Genomic DNA, 17,441 nt, shown 5'->3' with positions numbered 1-17,441 from the left:
GCTGCGAGGATCAGCATTTGTCAGAGCTGGGAGCTGTGCTCTTCAGTGTCATGAGGATCATGGAGCCCCCCAAGACCTCAATAAAAACATCAATGAGTGCTGTTACTGCTCTCATCCCCACGAAACCTGTTCAGCAGTGCTTCAAGTGTGTGGATAGAAGGGAAAGGCTCAGGGCTGCTGGCCTGAAACCCTCGGCAGCCAGGCAGGTAGATGCTGCAGGAGAATTTGCCAGGGATGGCATGTGTGGCATAGCATGTTTCCAGGGATGAGGTGGGAATTGAAAGGGCTCTGTTGGGCTGGAAGCACCTGGGAGACAGCTCTCCCCTTTCAGCACTCCAGGGTGCAAAATCCCTCTTCCCAGAGCCAGGGGGAAACTGGGGGACCCCCATGGGCCACCCTGGGGGGGAAGCAGCCAGGAAAACGAGCTCCAGGTGCACAGAGAGAGAGGTCCACGAAGAAGCAAGAGAGGATGTGGTGACAGCAGGGAAAATGCCAACAAGGAGCAGAGGGAGGCAAGAAAGGTGAGGGAGGGAAAGGGCTCCCAAGAACTCTGCAGTGCTGCACTCGACACAAGCCGATTCCAGTGCAGGGCCGGTGAGAGGGACCTGCAAGCGAAGCTGCAGGATGTCTCCAGGCCCTGGAGCTCCCAGTGAGGCAGCCCAGGTGCTGTGCTGGGGCTCAGGCACTTCCCCACGAGCACGGTGGGAGAGGGCAGCTCCTGTCTTCTCTGCGTCAGAGCTGGGCTGCATCGCTCTGACGCTGGACCCCGAGACATCCCGGCCCCACAAGGGCTGCCAGGTCCTGACAGGTGATGAGCAGAGCCTCATGCCTCGTGATGGCAGGAGAGCCGCCGCTGGGTGAAACCCTGCACCGCTCGCACCATTGTTTTCCTGGAAACAGTGGACAACAATAGCCGGGCTGTGCAATGCTCAGGCTGCCCAAGAGCCCCTGCCCGCAGGGGGATGAGGGCTCCCCCCTCCTCCTCCTCCTCCTTCTCGGAGCTTCTCCACCCCTAGCCGTGACTCAGAGTTTCCCGAGGACACGTGGACCCCATATCCTGCACTTGATGGGCTGCTCGCTCGCTGCCCGGCTCTGCCCTCCGGACATGTCCTTCACAGGGCCATTCTCTTCTCCTAGACACCTACACAGCTTTACCGGGAGCACACTGATCTGGACAAAGACCTTTCTGTGTTCCCAAGGCATAGGAAAGGGCTGCAGTCCCACCAGGAAAGGGGGCAAGGCAGTGCTCATCTTCCACCCTGCACCCCATACGTACGTCCGCCGCCTTCTTCTCTGCCAGCTCCAGCTTCTCCTGGGCATCTTTCAGGGCCTCAGAGTACTTGTCCAGTTCATCCTCTGTTCCCTTTAGCTTCTTCTGCATGGCAGCTAGCTCGTCCTCCAGCTGGAAGGACAGTGGTTTTACCACAGGTGGACACCACTCTGAGCCCCTGCACCCCAAGACAGTCCTGCCTGCCCCATCCTAGGCGCAGCTCTGCTCCATGACATGGTCCTGCCCCATCCTTGGGACCAGCTCTGCCTCACAGCATCCCTCCCTTTCCCACATCCCACCAGCTGGCCGTGACCGTGCCCCAGACAGCCCTCGGGGTGCCCTTGAGCTGAGGAGTAGTGGCAGCTCTCGCACTCCCATACTCCGGACAGAGTCTCTGTTGGTTCTGGGCTCAGCATGACCCAGCACAGGCAGAAGCCACCCCGCAACACCCCTGGGCTGGGGGCTCTTGCTGTCCGCCCTACCTGCTTGCTGCGCTCCTCCGCCTGCTTCTGCTCAGCCTCCGCCTGCTCTGCCCGGTCCAGGGCGTTCTCCTTGTCCAGCTTCAGCATCTGCATCTTCTTCTTGATGGCCTCCATCCTTGGTGGGACACAGGCAGTGGTGGGTAGCAGGATGTAGGAGAGACAATAGGGCAGCTGTGTTGCCTGTGCCCCACTGACCGTTTATCAGCTCTGCCCAGCGCAGGGGCTTTGCCTTTCTTGGGCTGACCCGCCTCCCCACCTTCCCAAAAAGTCTGTGCTCGGGACCCATTGTGCATCCCTGGGGCTCCGGGTGGTCACAGCCTTATTTGGGCTCCCGAGGACAGCTGGGGCGTTATAAAAAGCAGCAGCAGGTCTGCGAGAGGGGGTCCCGCATTGTCCCAGGTGCCCCCTCCCCCCATGCAACGGGACACCCTGGCTGGTGCCCGGAGCGCTTCTTCAGGATGTTGAGCTGGGTCTGTGCAGCACTGGCACAAAGTCCTCGCCCTTCATGTGCCTTCCTGGGGCCGGGGGGGAGGGGGTTTAGGATGTTTTGGTGGCCCTGAGCTGACATTTACCCCTGCCCGGGGGTGGCATTGAAAAGGGTAAGATCATCCTGGCGCTATTTTAGGGGCAGGGCCTTGGCCGAGAGTGTTTGGCTCTGCAGGGAGCAGCAGGGGCAGAGCCCTCTGGAAGCCTGTTGAGCCCCCAGCCCAGCTCTGTCCATGCTGGCACTTGGTGCTGCGGTGGAGGATGCTGTTGGCAGCCTGAGGAGCAGATTCCCTGGATGGGTGGAGGAATTCTCAGGGCTAGTGGTGGCACTTCATCCACAGTCAAGAGATTTGCAGCCTCCTCATGCTGGCCCAGAGATCCTGCTGGCCCCATAAATCAGGTTAGGATCTCCCATGGAAGAGACACACTTCTCCTACCCAGGGACAGATGTTGAGGGCTAGAGGGGTCAGCACCCAGGGACCTGAGGGACAGAGACCTGGTGGCAGGTCTGGGCACCCTGGGCAGGTCACTGCAGGGGGACTGTGCCCACCAAGAGCCCTGAGCAGTGGCTGCACCTCCATAAATAACGCCCCCATGCCAAGGCAGTGGAGGCAGTGCTGGGCACAGGGCCACGAGCCTTTGTACTTTCATCATCCCTGGCGTGAGCGGGGGGACAGGTGGCAAGCGCTGACCCCGCTGCCATCCCAAACCTCCGCCAACCCCCAGGACGGCTCTGGGCTCCCCCTCTCAAGTCCCATGGAGATGGGCAGACAGGTTTTATTGCGGCAATGAGGACTAGCAGAGGGTGCAGGACAGGGTGCAGAGGCCCCCCCTGCCTGAGGCAGGGCACAGGCAGCATCTGGCCAAGTTCGTGCTGGGCATCCCTGGCGCTGTAAGAATATGTTTGATATTTAGTTGGTTTTCCAATAAAACAACCTAATATCAAACATATCAGACAGAGACAGGGGCAGATAGAGGTGGGAGGACCCGGAGCTCAGCTGCCTGTAAGAGAAAGAGAAGAATACGATGAGAGCTGGGGCAGGAGTGGTACCCAGGCATAACCCCAAGGCACTGCAGAGGCAGTGCCCAGCCTCACCTCGGTGCCTGGAGCCTGCTGGGCAGCCATGCCGGTACTGGGGTGCTCGGGATGCAGTGCTGGAGCAGGAGGCGTCCTGTGGCTGGGATGAAGCCGGAGCAGGGCGGTGCAGGTTCGGTCTCCTGGCACAGCAGGTCAGGGCACACCATGACATGCACTGGCATGGAGTAGCATGCCATGGCCGGCAACGCTGGGGCCGAAGGGATCCCACATCCATCACCATCTTACCTGGGAAGGCTTGGGGGACTCTGCTGTGCTCTGGCTTGGGGGGTTGCTTGGTCGCCGTTTATAACCGCGCTCGGCTGCACCAAGCAGAGGGATGTGGCCAGAGACAGCCCTGGCCCTGCACACGTGGCCTCATTCCCATTAATTACCACCCATTGACGTCCCTCTTCCCCCTCCGTGGACCCCCGCACCCTTTCCGCCCAGCACTGCCAGTCGATGCGGTCGATGGCCCCGCGCCGCCTGCTCCTGCCCCTGGTCACACCGCCTGTCATTAGCAGGGCTGTCAATACTGGGCGGCCAGGCCTGGCCTGCGGGCCCTGTGCCACCAAGGGGCTGCACATGACCCTGCCCAAGGACGAGCCCCATTACACAGGGGAGTTGTGCCTCACACCTCCTTGCTTTGGGGGAGTTGCTGGAACTCATGGGAGTTTCTCCTCCAAGGAGCAGCTGGAGGGGCCGATTGTCACCCTGCTGCATCCATGCTGAGGATGTGGCCCCACTCATGCTGGATAGCAGAGGCAGGACCCCGGCCCACACTGAGGGAGCTATTGAGACCAGGGTGGCCGTGTCCAGCGACAAGGGTACACAGGATATCATGGAGGGCTGGAAGCAGAACCTCCCCACACCACAGCAGTGCTTTGCATCAGCCTTGGGAACGGCACCGGGGGCTTTGTGGGGGACCAGTGGGACAGGACACGGGGCAGCCAGGATCCTGAGTGCCATGGGAAGGACAGGGACAAAGCCTGGCCTTGGGGGTCAGGGGCTTCAGCCTCCTGAGGTGGCCACACGATGAGGTGGCAGTGGGGACAGCAGGGACACACGTGGCAGCAGCAGTGCCAGAGCCGGGGGCGTGTGTGTGGCAGTGGGTGATGTGATGCAGCCCGACAGCCGAGCTAATGAAGGGCCATGGGCGGGGGGTGCTGGCCCAGCAGCCCCCAGCCCTGTCAATAAGCAGAGCCAGATCAGGCACTGATGGGCCCTGGGGCTGGGAGACACCAAGGTCGGGCACAGGCAGAAGGGATGGGAGGTAGGGGACAGGGCCGTCCCGGCTGGGGAGCAGACAGGGATCCTGGGGTGCCTGGATGGCAAGTGGGGACAGGGAGCATTGCACCCAGGCCAGCCAGGCTCCTCTTCCTGCTACTGCAGGGCTGTGCCACATGGTCAGGAGCACTGGCATGGCACAGGAGGACCCATGCTGGGACAGGGTCCCAGTATGGAGCAGCCAGTCTGGTGAGGCATGCTGGCCGTGCTGCCACCTCCTGGCACAGCCATGGGTGAGATGAAATGCGCAGGATCCAGGGCACCCAGGGATGCAGGTGACATGACTGGATCCCAGCCACAGGAATTGTGCTGGGCTGTGTCTTCCCCTCACTGCTGCCCTGGGCTGTCCCATGCCTCACATGCAGCACACAGAGCCTGTCTTGCTCAACGTGTTTTATTCTCAGTCAGGAGCTGGGCAATGCCAGGCCAGTGCCACACACTGGGCTGAATACTCAGAGGCGCTCGACATAGAAGGCTTTCCCCTGCTGGCGCAGCTCCTGCTGGTGCTGTAAGTGCTCATCCAAGACGAGCTGGGACAGGGCATCTCGGCGGATCTGCCAGGTACAGGGTCTGTGCTGAACCCCCAAATCCCCCTGGCTCATCAGTGCTGGGAGACATTGTTCCCCACGATGTTGTGGAGCGGGAAAAGGGGGGCACCCACCCCCTGGCAGCAGAGCCTGGGGGACCCCAGCTGTATCCAACCAACACCCAGCCTCACCAGTGCCTGCTCCCTGCCTGCAAGGTGCAGCTCCAACTCCACACACTTCTTCAGCCGTGACTCCATGATCCACTGCAGCACCTCAAGGGACGATACCCAGCACTTTGGGTGCTCTCTGGCCTCCTGCCCACAGCTATTGAGACACAGGGTGAGCGGGTCAGGGATGCAGAGATGTTCCCCCAGCCTGCCCTGTGCTAGGGCTTCTCGTTGTCCATAGATCCCCAGCATGAAGGATTTGGCTCCCAGGGTGCTTTGCCAACTCTACCTCTCCAGGAGCCTCGCGCCAGCATTCCCACTCACCCGGAGCTGCGAACAAAGAGCAACGTTTGTGTGGCCTGGGTTTAACCTGCACCAGGGCACACTGCAGCCCACTGTCCCCACCTGCTCCCATGTTCCCAACCCCTGCCCTGTCTGACCTCCTCCTGCTGCAGTGAGGAGCTCTGGCTGTTTGGTACTGCCATGGCCAGTGCCACGGGGACCCTGCAACGGCCCCCGGCAACGGCCCAGGGCGTTAATGGAACACCTCCACACTAATGGCACCCTGGTTACAGTAACAGCCTCCCAGTTCCTGTCATGGTATCACAGTTGGCACAGCAGTAAAGGCAGCATCCCGGCTACCATTAATAGTGTGTGCGTTACTTTATAGCACCTTCAGGAGGGACACAGACCGGGATCAGGTAGGGATGGGGCCCTGTAGTCAGAGGCCAGCAGCACACACCCTACTTGAGCTGAACTGTCATTTTATTAAACAGCATTTAAAAAGTGCTGAGGTCTGTACCCTCCACTCTGTGTTGCCCACGCCACGGTGACGAGCTGCCGGCGCTGTCCTCATCCTGACAGAACGCAGACTCAAGGTGGGGGCCACGAACTTTTAGCCCCAGGAGCTCGGCAGACGCTGGCATGCGAGGCGCTGGTGAGAGTGGGAGCAAACAGCCCCTCAACAGAACAGATGGGACATTTAACACTGGTTTGTCCACTCAAGACATCCCCAAAAGCCCAGCTGCAGGAGAATGAGTAGAAACCTCAGCCCAAAGCGGTAGTTTAGCCACGGTGCTAAGAACAGGCAAACTATTTCTACCCTATCCAGCTGCACAGGCAGGCTGGGCACAAAGGGCTGACAGCAGGAACAATGACGTCACGGGGAAAAAGTGTTCACCCTTTAGAAAAAAACCAGACAAGTGGCTCCAGTGCCCAAGACCCACACGGACAGGATGGACAAACATCAGTTCCCACTAGCTGCCGCAGGGAAGGACAGGCGGAGGAGAGAGCTGGCTGGAATCCGTGTCTTTATAAATAAGCTCAAGCTCATGAGTTTATTCACAGGATCCAAGGCAGTGCAGGACTCAAAGCCTGGAGTGTCATAAGCCTGTGGCAGAGAAGGCCGTGGGGCTGATCCCCATGGGCTCAGCAGCTCCAGAATGGGCTCCTGGTGAGGGCCAAACTGCAGAATTGGAACTGAGCCCTCGCCGAGTGATGACCTCCAACGTGGTGTGAGGGCGAGATCTGAGAGTGCAGCTGGTTCCTCTCAGTGCTGCCTGCACTGCAGCCCAGACCCGCCCAGCACACCCACTGCACCAGGCCGCTGCATGCTCACAGCGTGCTCTCCAGCGTGTTGTAGTTGTCCTTGAAACTCTTCAGCTCCAGGAAGTGTTTGGCACGTTTGCTCTTCTGGCTGGAAGGAAGGTAGGTAACCTGGATGGTGGTGGGGCTGGAGACTTCAGAGCACAGGGTGAGGTCTTTCACTGCTGACTGGTGCTGCCGCTGGCTGCTGCTGCCCCGGGCCTTGGTCCTGTGGGCAGAGAAGAGGCACCATCACTGCTGCTGCTGCCTCAGAGGGGCTGCTCTGTTTGTCCAACATGAAGCAAATCTGCTTTTGTGATGACACCACTCACTGAGGTCTTGTAATCTAAGGCCACTGGTCCTGTGCAAGTCCCTGACTCAAAGTGGTCGGGGACAAGCAGGAATATTGACTGTGACCATGGAACAAACCCAAAACTGCAGTAACAGATAGACTGCAAGGAAGGACTGAACCCAGAGGGACAGATGGGCGCAGACAGCCTCTATCTCAGAAGATGGCTGTGTCCCAAAACCCATATCTGTTCACACCTTCCCACAGGCTGCTGGGGCCCAGGATCCCACCAGTGCAGGTAGGCAACAGCACTTACATGTTTGCCAGTTCATTTAGAGCTTCCTCATACTTCAGATATTCCATTTTCCCAAAGACCTGGATACAAACAGAAAAGACCATGGAGCATCCCGCTGAAGTTATGGTGTGACCTCAATCCCAGCAGTAGTGCAGTGCACAGAAATGCCCTGCAGGGCCAGCAGTGCCCCACCAGCACTCACCCCAGTGCCATAGCGGGCGCTCTCATAGCCATCCAGCAAGGTGTCAATCAAGGCTTTGCGGATGCCTTTGAAGGAGGTGCTGGAATTCCGCAGTTCCAGCAAGTAGGCACAAAAGTTCTTCCCTATTAAAGACTTTGGGAACCGACCCTCTGCTTGAAACGGGATTTCTGGAAAAAGGCACAACAGCTGAAGCGCAGGTAAAAATGCTTGTGCTCATCCCTATGGTCAGGTATTGCTGGCTGGATAAATTTCTATCCATGCCCACTGCCCCAGAACATGGAGCAAGCCAACCCTCAGGCCATCAGTGGGACAAGTGACTGTTACTCCCCAGTGAGCACCTGGAGCCTCCCTATGGGGCTGCTGCCACCCTCATTCAGGGTCTCTCTGCACCCTTCTGCTCCCACTCTTGCCCTGGGCGCACTTACCTGATGTCCTGATTGCATCCAGTGCCTTCATCCTGTACAGGTAGTTATAGCAGCCTGGTAAAAGGAAAGCACAAACTGAGATCTCTTCAAACCTTGGAAGGGAGCAAGGAAAGGAAAAACAGGAGAAGAGGCACCATCTCATGTGACAGGACACCAACAGGAGCAGTCAAAGGTGTGACTTGGCCCCCGGGGAACAAGTGCAGGATGGTACCTCTGGCACGGTACCTGGTGTCTCCAGCTGCAGGAGCCGGCCGTCGTCCTCTGCCAGCAGCCGTGGCTCATACTTGATGTCCTGCACCCTTGACAGTCGAATGTCAATCTCTTCCTTTAAATCCTGTACAGCAGGAAAAAAAATATTTACAGACTGCTCACTTTGTTTGTGGGATCAAAAGGGTAAGAACAGGCCCTAGATAAACCACACCCTCCCCACTGCCTATCATCACTCTGAGGCAGCAGCTCTGATGCTGGAGCAGCTCCTGCCTGTCCCTTCAGGCATGCATGGGCCCATGGGTGTAAGAAATGGAGAAAACCCACCTTGGGTGCGTGCTGTCCCACAGGCACGTGCGGACCGCGGCGGGACTTCATGGCAAAGCGCATAATCTGGCGTTTCACGAAGATGAATAGCAGCACAAAGACCTGTGGAGCCACGGCGGGTGAGGGTCAGGCATGTGCTGGGGAGGAGGTCTCAGAGCCAGCCTGTGCCCAGCCCTCCAGCCCCTGCTTCCCAGCCCCTCCAAGCCCGGCGAGCAGAGCGCCCTGTTCAGCCCACTAGGAGCCCCACACTCAGGTCAGCCCCAGGCCGTCCCAATCTCCTCTCCCCGCCCACCAGGAGCCCACGGGTGCTCCATCCCAGCCCCATGAGCACCCCGAGCCCGACTCCGAGGAGTTCCCCACAGCCAGTCCGGGACACGTCTCACGGGAGCCTTATCGACTCCCTGGGCCCGAGCCCAGGGGAACTCCACGGACGCGCCAGGATCAGCCTCGCGGGGGCTCCACGAACTCGCGTGGTCCGCCTTCGCGGATACGCCAGGCCGCACAGACACGCCAGCCCGCCCCGCCCTGTCCTGCTGGCCCTCACCAGGCTGCCGTAAGCCATGACCAGCACCACGTTGACCCCCGAGAGCCAGTTGCTGCCAGCCCCCGCCATGCCCGGCCTGGCCCGGGGCCGCACAACATGGCGGCCACAAAGCCGCCCTGCGCCCGCACCACGTGACCAGATGAGCCCGGGTCACGTGACCCGTACGGGGCTGCCACAGCGCCCCCGCGCACGTCACGTGCTCGGCGCGGGCAGCCCCGCCCCGCCCGGTCACGTGCTGGGGGCGGGGTCGGGGGAGTTGTCAGTGCGGGCGGACCCAGGTAAAGTTGCGGCGGCGGCGGCGGCGGCTCTGGTACCGCGCGGCCCCCGAACCCATCCGTACCGGCTCCTGCCGCCGCCCCCTATCTGCCCGGCCGCGCCGCCCCCCGCCCACCCGGCCCCGTTGCGTCCGGTGCCCCGGGGGCTGCCCTGAGCCCCGCCGCGGCTGCCGCTGGGCCCCGCGCGGCCTAGTGGGCCGGGCCGTAGCCGGGGGCTGGCGTAGCGCGCGGCCGCCGCAGGTGAGGCGGGCGGGCGGGCCGAGTGCGGGCGGGGGGGTGAAATGGCGGCCGCGGCCATGAGGGCGGAAGCGGCCCGAACTCGCCCGCCTTTCCGTTGTGGGCCCGGCCTGGCGCCGCTGTGGGGGCTCTCGCCCGGCCCCGCCGGCGCCCTCCAGTTCGGTCCGGTCCGTCGCCTCATTGCGTGCCGCGAACTGGGCCGCGGGGTCGGGCGGCTCCGACCCTGCCGCGCTCTCGGGGCCCGCCCGTCCCTGCCGGTGGTAACAATGGGAGCCGTGCTCCCGCCCTCCCGGGCTCCTTATGGGCCGCCAGGCCCGCTGCTGCCACCGCTCCTCGGTGGCGCTCCGGGGGCCGTGGCTGGGGTGGTTCCACTGCCCACGTGAAATTCCCGGGTAACGGCGGTTCGGGGGTCTTGGAGGAGCCCCGGCCCACGAGTGCCGCGCTGCTCCACGTCCCTCCATCCCGGTCTGGGGGCTCTGCTTGCGCCCTCCGGCCCGGGAGTCTCCCCAGCAAAGCGCTGCCTGTCGCTACCGAGTCGGGGTCTCTGATGGCATATCCAGGGGCATCTCCCTAAAAGCTCATGCTTTGCATACACGGAATGACTCTGTTTGTGGCCGCCATATCTTTGCTCTGGGGAAAAACTCACGTTGATAACCCTCTTTTTGGGTCCTCATTCTGCGCCATGTGCAGGAAAAGCTTTGTCTTCTCTGCCCCTTTCGTTTGGGGCTTTGTATATTTTTGCACGTTAACTAAGCTGTGTTGGAATGGGCTGAAAATACCATTTTTCTGTATTAATACATCAGGGAAACTGAAACGTGCCAGGGCGAGTGGCAGCCAGCAGGTCTGGCACAGCCATGGGACCTACAGATCCTGGTTCTGAAACTGTAACTTACCTGACATTTCTAATAAAATGAACAGTTTGTTACATTTTTGTATCCCCTCATTTTCTGGAGACTCCGCACTTCACTTGTGTAGTTGAGACTCTCCTCTTTAGGCCTCGTGGGAAGGCACCGGTGTGGTCTGAGAAGGAATGGGGGTAACAGCAAATGCTTCATTTGATGCAGTGCCTTTGATCAGAGGGTGCTGTAATCCATAACTGTGAAACTTCTTGTTTTCCCTAAGCCCTATCCAAGTGCAGCGCTGTTGGCCTGAGGTATCAGTGCTCCTCCATTTAACGCTAATGCTCCAGTGTGGACTGGTCGCCGTTCATTTTGGCTGGAGCTGCTCTTTCACCTCTTGGTGCATGTGTGCAGGTTTGCTCTTGCAGGAGAAGAGATGAAGTGCTTTTGATGAGAACAGCTTTGACCTGGGGAACTTGCATGCGGCTGTGGGGCCAGCACAGGCCTTGGGGTAATTGTGTTCTGTGGCTCCGTGCTGCCAGTGAGCTGATCGCAGGTTCCCCCACTGAGGAATAAGTTACCAGTAGCCAAGTCCTCTTTCCTCAAGGCTGCTGTGGGGTCTGCATGGGGACACCCCCTCACTGACAGCCTCAGCAGCGTTGGGGCCTGGCTGAGGTTTTTATCCTAGATCTTTTTCTTAGGGGTTTTTTGCATGTTAAAGGACAAACGTTGGTGTTACCGGTGGCAGTAATGTAGGTGGGCAGAGCAGCTGCTGAACAATGCCTGGATGCTGCACAAGGTTCGGAATTAGTCTGGCGGACCCACGGCCCAGGGAGGTTGCAGACTGGGTTCCTGTGGATGTGTGGAATCACTTCCCTCTGGGCCTGTGATTTAGTTTAGTATGACAAATTGTGCATGAAACTTGGAACTGAAAGAAGGAAAAAAAAAATATATATACCACAGGAATGGCACCTGCACAAAGGGGATGGCTGGGGATAGAAGGCTTTTTCTGCTCTGCCTGAGCAGAAGTGCAGGCTTGGTGCTCTTCCCCCATATTTCAGGAGCTCCTGGTATCTGCACAGGTATCTTGGATTATTTCCTGATAAGGGACCTTGACATTGTATAGCTGTAAAACTGATGTTAAGTTGCCATGAGGCATGGGTGGCTGTGAAGGGGAATTTTGAGGTTTTGTGAGTAGCTGCAGGAGCAATTGCACAGAAACTTGCCTACAGAGGAAGGCCAAGCACTGGTGGGAGCAGGTGTGGGGGTTGTGTGCCTCATGTAGAGGCAATGCTGGGGCCTCCCTGCTCTTAGCAGGGATTTCTCACCCAGTTGAGTACTTGCAAACTTCAGCAGGAGATTCCCCAACTTTTCCCGCACTATTTGCCACTGCTGCTTCTGAGCTTCCCTGCTTGACACGCTGTGTTTCTCTCTGTGCCGCCCTGCTCATGTACAGCAGTGTTTCGGATTGGAATATGCAGATCTGATTGTCTTGCTGAACTTTTCTCCCTGCTTCTACACTCTCGTCTGTGGCTCCTTCCCATGTCCCTCATGTCTGCCTAGGGCACAGCAGCAGATCCTGCTGCTTTGGGGGAAGGCTTTGCAGTCACAGTAATGAAATACAAGAATGTGAATTCTGTGATTATTGAAATTTCAGGGGCTCAGAAGCTGTGAGTCCTGACAAGTGCTGTGGGATGTCTCTCACATCCTTTGTGCCTGGAGGTCACTAGAGAGGGTAAAACCTCAGTGTTCATCCCTTTCCAACACCCCCTGCCCTGAAGCCCAGTGTGAGGTTAGAAAACTCTGCTTGCTTTGGACACTCAAACTCTTCTTGGGACTTTTTGCCTCAAGCAGTGTTATCCAACAGTGTTACTGGCTGTTATTCCTTGTAGACTTCTGCATGGAATGTAGACACGTTCACTTTTTTTGTATTCTTTAGTCAAGAATACTAAGGAAAACTTAGTTTTTCCAGTTTGAGGGAATAATTTAAATAGGCACTTCTGCAAGGGCAGGATTTCCTTCAAACAAAAATTCTGCAGACCTGTAGCACCACTTATTGCTAGAGCAATCCCAGGGATTTGCTTCCCCTGCCCTGCTTTAAAGGCAAGAAAGGAGAAGGGGAAGTAGGTGAAATGTCTGAGGCTCTGAGGTGCTCTGTCTTCCAAGTGAAGTTTCTTTGAAGCTTTCTTCAACCCTTCCTGCTCCATTTGATGGCCACAGCCTCAGCATGGACGCATGACAGATCTGTGCCCCCTCACATGTGTTTTAACAAGAAGTTGTTAAACTCTTTGGCTCAAGTCCAGGGAATGGCTTCAGACTTAGGGAGGGTCAATCTAGAATACCTGAGAAAGAGGGTTTTTTACAGTGAGGGTGGTGAGGCCCTGGCACAGCTTGCCCAGAGAAGCTGTGGCTGCCCCACCTCTGGAAGTGTTCATGGCCAGGTTGGATGGGGCTTGAAGCTTTCACCAGACCAGGTGGAATGTGTCCCTGCCAGGTGGAATGTCCCTGCCTATGGCAAGGGGGTGGAACTGGATGAGCTTCAAGGTCCCTTCCAACCCAAACCAGTCTGTGAGGCCGTGATTTTCCTTTGGCTTCTGGTGCCTGATTGCTCCCACCTGGATGCAGGTGATACTCTGTTTGGAGCATGCTGCCGTGGTATCCAGAGAGAAACCTCAAGAAGTAGAAGTGACCGTTTTGTGTTGGGAGCATGTGGTGATGGCAGCCTGGCCTGCCTGGTTTTAGGGAAGTGGTGGGGAGGGTGGGGATCTACAGCAGCCATTCTGGCTTTGTTGCCCTTGTGATCATTCAGTCTCGGTGCTGCCTTTTGTTTTCTGTATCTAACAGTCCATTCTCTCTTCTCCCCTGACCCACCACAGAGTTCAACCTTGTAAATACTGTTATTTGTATATACTGTAAATGATGACATCGGTGGGCACTAACCGAGCCCGGGGGAACTGGGAGCAGACACAGACACAGAGCCAGACGCAGCACAAGCAGCGGCCGCAGGTAAGAGCAGTGTCCATAGAAACCAGGTGGTTTGTAGGTGGAGACCTGGCACCAGCCTGGTCCAGGGCTAACACCTGATGAACTCCTCGTGTGTCTCAAGGTGCTGCTGCCAGAGCCAGATTAATCGGGCAGCTGCTGGCGTTGGGGTTCCCATGTCTGTCTCCAGTTGGGAGCTGCTGCTGAGATTTGGTTTTATTTCCATTTGTCCATTCCTTACACACTGTAATGAGTGCAAGTGGCTGAGAAGCCACCTGCAATGGGTCGAAGTTTGGTGGTCTGGTGGTGGTAAGGTCTGCCCCAAAACAGATGTGGTTTGGGTGGCTGCTGCTCATCTGGTGCCATGAGACCATTCAACAGTGTATCCCTTTATTCCAGAACTCCTTGCTACTTTTTCATCTCACTTTCTCCCTGGATTTTTCCTTCTCTCACCCTTGTTTGTGCCTTCTCTTTGCTATACTGATTCCTTTCCACAGTTTCCAGAGAGTTTGGGCTAGCAGAATGGCCTTTGGAGGATGGTTTGGAGGTGCACCACCCTGATGATGTGCTCTGTCTCTCTGATTTCTTTAGGCTACTGCAGAACAGATTCGCCTTGCACAGATGATTTCGGACCACAACGATGCTGACTTTGAGGAGAAGGTGAAACAAGTGAGTGTAGAAAATGAATTCTGACAGGAAGGAGAGATCACAGGGAGTACTGTGAATGCTGGGGGGTGGGAGGGACACACCTGCTCCCTTCATTTCCTTGGACTGGCTTCATTAAGTTGTGCCATAGCATTGTTTGGGTTAGTAGGGATGGTAAAGGGTCTCCAGTTACCCCCTGTGCTATGGTGATATCTTCCACTGTTCAAGCTTTGTCCAACCTGGCCTTGAACACTTCAGGGGTCAGGCAGCCTGTATGAGGGTCTCACCACCCTCACATAGAAGAATTTCTTCTCAATAGCCTGGATAACCCCACCCTCTGGCAGTGGGAAGCCATTCCCCTGTCCTGTTTCTCCAGTCCCTTCCCTGCTCTCTTGGAGCCTCTTTAGGCCCTGGAGGGGACTCTGAAGTCTCCGTAGAGCTTTTACTTCTGCAGGCTCTCAACACCTCCAGCTCTCCTAGCCTGTCTCCAGAGCAGAGGGGCCTCAGCCTTCAGAGCATATCCACGGCTTCCTCTGGACTCTGTCGAGCAGCTCCTTGTCCTTGCTGTGCTGGGGCCCCAGAGCTGGAGGCAGCTTTGCAGGGGCACCTCAGCAGAGCAGAGGGGCAGAATCCCCCCTTCACATGCTGCCCACACTGCTGTGGATGAGCCTAGGACAGCATTGGCTTTCTGGGCTCCCAGTGCACATGGCCAGGTCATGTTAACTCGCACCCCCAAGTCCTCCTCCTCAGGGCTGCTCTCTGTCCAGTCTCCCCCAGCCTGTGTTTGTGTTTGGCGTTGCCTTGATGCAGGTGCAGCAACTTTTGTCTTGCTGGACATTTAGTTTGTTTCTGCAGGTAACAGTGTTACCCTCAGACAAGGAGGTTGTAGTAAAAGAAAAGTCATGGTGAAACTGGTAACTTAAAAATTCCCACCCTCAGTCACTTCTTGTTGAGGAACATAGTTAAGCTGAGAAGGCTGGGGAGATTCCCTAGTCCTTCAATTTTTTGTTGGAAGGTTTCTGGTTTGGGATTCAACTTGCTTGCCTCCTGAGAAACCCATAGAGATTTTGGTTTGGTTTTTACTGTCTTGGTTTGGAATGTGTTGACCATGCTGTTGTCTTCTCTACAGCTGATTGACATCACAGGCAAGAATCAGGACGAGTGTGTGATTGCTCTGCATGACTGCAACGGAGATGTCAACAGAGCCATTAACGTGCTGCTGGAGGGCAATCCAGACACGGTAGGATTAGGTCCTGTAAATCTGGTGAGGCCTAGTTCAGTGTAACTTCATATTTGGAGGTGAGGAATCCAGTAATGTCAAGATAAGGAGAGCCACAGCGACTGACTAGTTCCACAGGAGCATGCACAGCGTGACTGTGACCTGGCTGCTGAGCACTGCTCTCTGTGGGCTTGTGCAGGCCGTGAGAATGGCCCTAGGCTTGAAGGAATGGAGGAGAAAATGCCATAAGTAATTTCCTTCCTGTTACTTTCGAATCTAAGCAGTTCAACAATAGTGTATGTGCTTTCACACCAGTGAGTGTGAAGGAACTTACCTTTCCCCATCAGGGCTGAGTAACCTGCATTGAAAGGCAGGTGTGCATCAGCTGTGCTTCCTTTCTGTCAGAGCAACGTGTTTTTTGTGTCTCTGGCCCTAAAGATTCATTTCTCAGTGATGCACTGACTGGCTTCTGTGCTGCTGCCAGCTTTTTGCTGTTTGTTGTTGTGGAGTTGGGCTTGGCTGCTGTTTCTCATGCAGGTGCCTGTTTCAGGCAAGCTGAGGTCGGCCCCAAGAACAAGGGTGCTTGCTTAGCAGGAGCCTTCCGCCTGCATGCAGGATGTCATTCCTTTTGTGACAAAGACAGTGGAGATGCAAGTACTGTCACAGCCCAGGAAAAAGCCTACAAATGCAAGATCCTTCCAAACCACTGCTGACATCACATATCCTGGCACCCTGATTTAGTTGGAGCCAACTCAGCTCTGAGTTGAGAGTCTAAATATCATTTTAGAATATTATGCTTTAGCTCTTTTTTTTTTTTTTTTGCCTGTGATAAGCCCTGGGGGTATGTCACTGAGCTGGACACCTCAGACTTTTTTTTGTGTATTGCAGCTGCTCCCCAGTGTCTGGTTCTCTGCTTGCTTTGGCTTCAGACAAGTTCTGGATGACACATGTATGCATTCCTCCTTGTCTTTAGAAAGCCATTTCCGTTGACAACTGAATAAAATAGCTTTTGGAAAATCCTTTTAGAAAAGGGAATGATAGGGATGTGCATTGCTGAGGCACAGTTCTGCCATTATTGTATTCTCCTCCACATCTCTTGTAATCAGTGGCTTCTAGTCAGAGAACAAACCCTTGCTCTCACAGCAGTTTAATTGCCTAGAGAAACACGTTGCTCGTGAGAGTAGCATCCAGGACAGTGTGCAGCACGTGGGGCTGTGCAGCAGCACCTCCTTCACTGGCTGAGCAGCACAAGGCCCTGCAGGGGCGGGCTCTGGAGAGGCAGGGAGCTGGCAGAGGAAGAGCTGGGCTGATGCAGCCCAGTGGCCTTGCAGTTACAGCATCACTGAGCACAGGCAGCCCCTGCACTGCCATTGTCAAGCACCTTGGAGCTGTTTCTGGCCTGGATCCAGTTTGTGCAGAAATCCCAGAAAGGGGATTTTCTTGTGAGAAACAGACCTGTTAATTGCTTGGATGCTCTGGTGCTGAAGACAGCTTGCCTGCTTAGTTAGTTACTGGTAATGTACTGTATTTCAAACAGTAAAGGAGCAAGTGTGATATTAGCATTAGACTAGATTTGGTTAAAAAAAACCCCACTTACTTGAAAAATGTTTACTTGGAACACTGTAATTTTAAAGTTTATTTCTGAGCCAGATACCTATGGAGAAACACTTTGGAAGCCTTGGGTTTGAAGGCAGTTTGTGCCACTATGTTGCGTTTTTTGTCACTGTCCCTGCATGCTGCCATTCAAACCCAGCTGTCTGCCAGTTGTGTTTTCAGGTGATTGTCAATGACTTAAGACTATTTTTAATTGTTCTAGCAGTGTGCAGCATCCATTTGAGTATGAAACCACTGCAGCTGTCAGAAAATACATGGGTGCAGGCCCATGGCAGTGAGCTGGAGGCAGACTTAATGTTTTTCAGCTGAACTTGCCCGTTGCTTAAATTCTGTGATACCTCTCTCCATCAGAGATGATATTTAGGGGAGAGCTTTTATTAATAACTTTGCATCTGCAGAAAGATCTTAGCCCAAATGTTGAGTGCAGATTACTATGAAACATTTACCTGGGTTATTCTGAGAG

The 17,441-nt window shown here is 56.1% G+C and overlaps 3 protein-coding genes across 6 annotated transcripts in view; 1 reads left to right on the top strand and 2 right to left on the bottom strand.

Moving 5' to 3' along the window:
• Positions 1-732: 732 nt before the first annotated feature.
• Positions 733-1,907, bottom strand: LOC120764154 (tropomyosin alpha-3 chain-like). The gene is made up of 3 exons (XM_040087957.1): positions 1,753-1,907; positions 1,273-1,402; positions 733-890 (listed from the first exon to the last, which is right to left on the bottom strand). Exons 1-3 carry the CDS (start codon positions 1,864-1,866, stop codon positions 733-735), a joined length of 402 nt encoding a protein of 133 aa, XP_039943891.1. The 5' UTR covers positions 1,867-1,907.
• A 4,134-nt stretch (positions 1,908-6,041) lies between these two features.
• Positions 6,042-9,365, bottom strand: C29H1orf43 (chromosome 29 C1orf43 homolog). The gene is made up of 7 exons (XM_040087937.1): positions 9,168-9,365; positions 8,624-8,725; positions 8,315-8,423; positions 8,090-8,143; positions 7,665-7,831; positions 7,484-7,542; positions 6,042-7,107 (listed from the first exon to the last, which is right to left on the bottom strand). The coding sequence occupies exons 1-7, from the start codon at positions 9,234-9,236 to the stop codon at positions 6,909-6,911; spliced, it is 759 nt and encodes a 252-aa protein (XP_039943871.1). The 5' UTR covers positions 9,237-9,365; the 3' UTR covers positions 6,042-6,908.
• UBAP2L (ubiquitin associated protein 2 like) overlaps positions 9,352-17,441 on the top strand; it is a 30,470-nt gene continuing 22,380 nt past the window's right edge. For 3 of the 4 annotated variants that reach the window (XM_040087936.1, XM_040087935.1, XM_040087933.1), the window contains exons 1-4: positions 9,352-9,445; positions 13,395-13,524; positions 14,092-14,169; positions 15,275-15,385. In XM_040087936.1, the coding sequence (XP_039943870.1) occupies positions 13,435-13,524; positions 14,092-14,169; positions 15,275-15,385 (279 nt within the window). In that variant the 5' untranslated portion in view covers positions 9,352-9,445; positions 13,395-13,434. Of the gene's footprint in view, positions 9,446-9,659; positions 9,683-13,394; positions 13,525-14,091; positions 14,170-15,274; positions 15,386-17,441 lie in introns of those variants that run through there. The other variant, XM_040087934.2, reaches the window with a different exon arrangement.

This window comes from Hirundo rustica, chromosome 29 (genome assembly GCF_015227805.2).
Source record: "Hirundo rustica isolate bHirRus1 chromosome 29, bHirRus1.pri.v3, whole genome shotgun sequence".
Classification (NCBI taxonomy): Eukaryota; Metazoa; Chordata; class Aves; order Passeriformes; family Hirundinidae; genus Hirundo; species Hirundo rustica.
The sequence above is the reverse complement of the archived record's forward strand: the minus strand, read 5'-3'. Positions and strand labels throughout refer to the sequence as shown.